Source organism: Sinocyclocheilus grahami, unplaced genomic scaffold (assembly GCF_001515645.1).
Source record: "Sinocyclocheilus grahami isolate Dianchi unplaced genomic scaffold, SAMN03320097.WGS_v1.1 scaffold234.1, whole genome shotgun sequence".
NCBI lineage: Eukaryota > Metazoa > Chordata > Actinopteri > Cypriniformes > Cyprinidae > Sinocyclocheilus > Sinocyclocheilus grahami.
In genome coordinates, this window is record NW_015505413.1 from 2629230 (window position 1) to 2635229 (window position 6000).

The 6000-nt window shown below is 37.2% G+C and overlaps 1 protein-coding gene across 1 annotated transcript in view; it reads left to right on the plus strand.

Moving 5' to 3' along the window:
* LOC107597657 (CD276 antigen-like) overlaps positions 1 to 6000 on the plus strand; it is a 34283-nt gene that overhangs the window by 20866 nt on the left and 7417 nt on the right. The window contains exons 2-3 of the mRNA XM_016288824.1: positions 568 to 915; positions 2581 to 2856. Coding sequence (XP_016144310.1) covers positions 568 to 915; positions 2581 to 2856 — 624 coding nt within the window. The remainder of the gene's footprint in view (positions 1 to 567; positions 916 to 2580; positions 2857 to 6000) is intronic.

Genomic DNA, 6000 nt, shown 5'->3' on the forward strand with positions numbered 1-6000 from the left:
AAAGGATGAGCCAAAATGCTAAATGAAATGTATTTATCTGCTTCATAAGACATTCTACATGGTCTACCTTATTATCCGAAGTGTTGAGATTTTTTAGAAAGCACATTAGCTTGTTTTCCATCTACCAGTTAAGATTTACAACAAAAATGTGGTCCAATTTTCACATTGGTCTGAACAGAAACGGCAGACAGGGTTAATGAAAAGCAAATTCCAGCCATTGAAACTTTTCTGAAGACAGACGGTTCCCAATAGAATTCATTCATTCATACATTCTTTCATATAATTTCTCTCAACACTCTGCCTTCCGTCATGTTTTCACTCAAAACGAAACCCACACTGCATGATGCATGTGCAAGAATTGTTTATGCTTCATTGAACAAGCATGAAAAACATGTTTAAAACACTGTAAAGTGTATTTGGATTTTACAAAATTATTTTTAAAGTACAGTGTCCTGAAAAAGCGATGTTTCTTTTTTTGTTGAGTTTATATACATTCCAGTGTTGTTAAATAATACAGATGATGACTTCAACCAAACATCCTCTCAGTCTAATCTTTCTTATCTCCAGACTCCTTTAGCGTCACAGTACCCTCCGATCCTATACTTGTGGTTCGTGGAGCCACCGCACTTCTTCCATGTGAATTTGAACCAGACTATAACATCTCTAATTTGGTGATCACATGGCAACGGCAGGAAGACTCACGGGTGGTCCACAGCTTCTACTACGAGAGAGACCAGCTTGATCGACAAAGCTCAGATTATTTAAACCGGACAAAGTTAAATCGTGAGGAATTTGCTGGAGGAAACGCATCCCTGAGTATAGCCAATATTGTACTGAAGGATGCAGGGAACTACATGTGCATAGTGAGCAATGGCAAGGGAACTGACAGAGGAGTAGTGCGGCTGGTCTATGCGGGTAGGGCAGTGCTATTTTAGTATCAATAGCCGCTTTTTCACTGTCGGGCCAGTGCGAGCCAGTGCTTTAAACGGGCCAGGCGGTGCTAATAGCCTCGGACCTGTAGCACCGAGGCCAAAATCACACTGCGTTTCCACCGTCAGGCCAGAAGCTCCGCTGTGCTTTACTAAAACCCGCCCTTTACACGCCTCTCAGGAACAACGTCATGCAACCCCATCATTTCACCAACAAAGAGAAGTTATCAGAAAACGAATAAAAAATAAGTCACTGGAACTAGCGCGATCACAAAACGAACATGATAAACATGAACACGTTTGTTTGCATGCTTTGTTAAAGATTTAAATCCAAAAGCATCAATGTCTTACAATAATAAGTGATACATTGATCATAATGAATGAATTTATCAGGATTGAAAATTAGTCTCACAGAAATAAAGCGGTATGAACATAGCCGACCTACTCAGTCAAATCTGTTTCTGTTTGTTTCTAGTCACAGTATATACATCACATTTAGAAAGAATGATCATTTCTATATTTTTATAAAAGCTCCCGAACAAAAACCATATTATATTTTTATGACATACGCGGGGCTAAACTCTCGATACAAGGCTTATGACAGATAAAATATGTAACTAAATAAATACACGATAAATACAAAAGCTGACGTCTGATTTCTTCAAGCGGTCGTATTTACCATGTTACTATGGTAACATTAATGTCTAGTGTGCATAGTCTTTTGCATCGCTTATAAATAGTTCTGCCTTGTATGGTGATCATAATCCACATCGGATCAAGTTATTTCAAACACTTGCTGCTGTCTGAAAGTGAGTTTTGAACTAAAATTATTTTTAAAGTCTTTAATGCTGGTGCTATAGCTGTTAACTTTATGAAATGATCCGCGGCGCTGACGCTCTCCAGACCCGGAGAAACTCTGCCTTTGTTCATAACCACTCCTTTAGCCCTAGCTGGCCTGCTTTGGCCCAAGGTTTTTGTCGGGCCAAAAAACCCAGGCCGTTGGCCCGGAGGAAGCACCAACGAGGCACAATCAAGCCCCGGAAGTGACAGTGGAAACGCGACTGGCCCTATATATATATATATATATATATATATATATATATATTATTAGTATCTTTTATTTTTATATATTTTTAATATTATTGTTTATATTTTTATATATTTTTTTCATTGTAATTTTTAATTTTTATTAATTTTATTTTTTTGAATGTCTGTATTTATATCATTTTTATTTCAGTTTTAGTTATTTTAGTACATCATTAGACTAAATGAAAAAGAGAAATGTTGATTTTTAAATTTTAATCTCAGTTAAAGTTTATTGTTAATTCAAGCAACAAAGTTTTTTAATACCTTATAACCCTGCCAAACATTAATCAACAGTCCAGTTCTGTCATGTAATTCCAAACCTGTGCGTTTTTGGTACAACACAAAATGAGAAATGGAAAAAAGGGAACTGAGAATATTTGTAATATTACAGACACTAATGCCAATGTATATTTTTTTATTTGTTTGCATTTAAACAAGTCTTGTACTCTGTACAAATGCATATACCAAGTCATATGGATTCATATTCTGTCACTTGATTTTGACTTCTAATAATTTGATTTGAGAGATGATCTGGTAAATCTTTGTGTGTGTTTCGTGTCTTCAGCTTTCATTTCTGAACCGAGGTTAAGCATCCTTCTCAAATCCACTGATGTGACTGTCCGATATGAGACAGAGGGCTACCCGAGGCCCGAGGTCATGTGGCTGGGGTCAGAAGGTCAGAATCTCACTGACGACCTGGAGGTTTCGTCTGCATCAGACGGAGGATTGTACTACTTAAAAAGCAGCTACGTAACCCAGAGCCCAGTGTTCAATGTCACATTTAGTCTGAAAAACCCTGTTTCGCATCAGGAGCTACAAAGGCATGTTAACATCAGCTATGGTAAGCACTGCTTTCTGGGATTACATTGTAATTGAACGTATTTCATCACTGATTTAATTAGATTTTATCGTGTTCACTTGTTTACCCAATTGCTGTTGCAGTGATTAATTTGTACAAATCGTACAAAAGTTTGGAGTCTGTAAGACTTTTTTAAGTTTTTGAAAGATGTCTCTTATGCTTACCAAAGCTGCATTTATTTGATTGAAAATTAAGTAAAACAGTAATGTTGTGAAATATTATAGCAATTTAAATGAACTGTTATTTATTTTATTTAAATTTATTTTAAAATGTTAAAATAAACTGATTTGCTGCTCAAGAAACATTTCTTATCATCAGTGTTAAAAACAGTTGTGATACTTCATATTTTTGTGGAAACCAATAAACATTTTTCAGGATTCTTTGATGACTTGAGAGTTCCAAAGAACAACAGTTATTTGAAATAGAAATCTTTTGTAACATTGTGTGTGTTGTAACTTACACCAGCATTCAAAACATCACATACTAAATGGAGTAAAAATCGTTGTGGTACACCAAGAATGATTGTCATTGTGAAATGGGTGTACCTCAAAATAATTCCCATTGGAATTCCCAAGTCTGTAAACAAGTTTGACATTAACAAACAGTAAACCCTTTAAAGAAACAAATGAAATTCTTGCTTCAGGGAGATGCTGTTTAATCCAGACAGCATAAATGATTGAGGTCTGGAAGAGTCAGGCTTAAAAGGTATCCATGTAATTCTTGTGCTGCATTCCTAGTGATATGAAACCATATTTGTATGAGGAACATCTAGTGAATTGCAACTGCACTACGACTTTGAAAAAGTGTAAAGATCTTATCGATCTCATCAAGCAGTACGTAGAAACATCAAGATATTATCAAGCTGTATGCAAAAAAATTTAAAGATTGTATCAAGCAGTACACAAAAAATCTAAAGATGTTGTCAAGCAGTATGCAAAAAAAGATTTTTAATGATCATATCAAGCAGTATGCAAAAAACATTTTATTGATCTTATCGAGCCGTATGCAAAAAAAACAAACATTTTATCAATCTTACCAAGAAATATGCAAAAAAAAATGTTCACCCAAAAATGAAAATTAGGTTGTGTTTTACTCACCCCCGATGCATCCTAGGTGTATATGACTTTCTTCTTTCAGACGAATCCAGTCAGAGTTATATTAAAAATTGTCCTGGCTATTCCAAGCTCTATCATTGCAGTCAGAGGGTGTTGCAGTGCTTTAGTCCAAAAGAAGTTAAATAAAAAGCGCCCATCCATAAAAAAAAGTGTCTCTCACGGCTCCGGGGGGTGAACAAAGTCCTCCTGTAGTGAATCGATGCATTTTTGTAAGAAAAATATCCATATTCAAAACTTAATAATCACTTTTAATTTAGCTTCCGCCAACAGTTGTGCACGGAAGCAGCTCCGGGCTGATGACGTATGAGGTCAGTGTTGTGCATGTGTTTCATCTTCACGTCACGTCTTTCACGTCCACGTTGTTTAAATAGCATATGCATTTGTGCCCATTTGTGCGCCCATGGAAGTGCTGGTCTGAAAACGAGGTGTGTTCAGGCGCATTGCTATTTTGAGGCAACTGAAATAGACTGCGCCATTGACCAACAAAAACCTGGTCTAAAGTCAATGGCGCAGTAGTTTTTTTGTTATCCCCACACACAGGGATGCACAGCAACACACAAACATGTCAAATATTAAAAATTAAAGGATTGCAATGTAAAAGATGATTATTGTGTTGGCTACATACAGTGGGTACGGAAAGTATTCAGACCCCCTTAAATTTTTCACTCTTTGTTATATTGCAGCCATTTGCTAAAATCATTTAAGTTAATTTTTTTTCCTCATTAATGTACACACAGCACCCCATATTGACAGAAAAACACAGAATTGTTGACATTTTTGCAGATTTATTAAAAAAGAAAAACTGAAATATCACATGGTCCTAAGTATTCAGACCCTTTGCTGTGACACTCATATATTTAACTCAGGTGCTGTCCATTTCTTCTGATCATCTTCTGATCCTTGAGATGATTCTACACCTTCATTTGAGTCCAGCTGTGTTTGATTATACTGATTGGACTTGATTAGGAAAGCCACACACCTGTCTATATAACCAGCCAGGGCCCTGACTTAAACCCAATTGAGCATCTCTGGAGAGACCTAAAAATGGCTGTTCACCAACGTTTACCATCCAACCTGACCGAACTGGAGAGGATCTGCAAGGAGGGATGGCAGAGGATCCCCAAATCCAGGTGTGAACAACTTGTTGCATCTTTCCCAAAAAGACTCATGGCTGTATTAGATCAAAAGGGTGCTTCTACTAAATACTGAGCAAAGGGTCTGAATACTTAGGACCATGTGATATTTCAGTTTTTCTTTTTTAATAAATCTGCAAAAATGTCAACAATTCTGTGTTTTTCTGTCAATATGGGGTGCTGTGTGTACATTAATGAGGGAAAAAAAATTAACTTAAATGATTTTAGCAAATGGCAATATAACAAAGAGTGAAAAATTTAAGGGGGTCTGAATACTTTCCGTACCCACTGTAAATATAAAAATGCCTACATGTCATAATAGATAGACATTGCATGTATCAGAATTAGGCTACCTATTTGCTCTCGCATGAGCAGCTCCGTTTCCTCTCTGGAGACGTGTTCTTTCTTTGCGCTTGCAAATTCCGCCATGTAAATAGCAAATCCGAATGGGAGATGAGACTCTTGATTGGTTTATTGCACGTTATGCCCAAAACACACCCATTACTCATTAAGAGAATAGGGACAACCCTTTTAGACTATGCGCCGGGGCGCGCCAACCGTTTTTCCCGCCTTTAAACTAGCAAAAGTGGATTTGGACACGCCCTAAGTGCACCTGCACCGTGCGCTTTAGACCATGCGCTTAGATCTTTAAAATAGGACCCATGGCTTTTCATATCACTGCTATGCTGATGACACTCAACTCTACCTCTACATTGCTAAAACGGCATGGTCCTGCAGATTTGCTTTATTCAACAATAAGAAGATCAGGCCCTTTCTTTCGGAACATGCTTCACAACTCCTTGTTCAAGCTCTTGTTCTATCCAGGCTGGACTATCGCAATGCTCTCTTGGCAGGTCTTCCAGCCACTTCTATCAAAC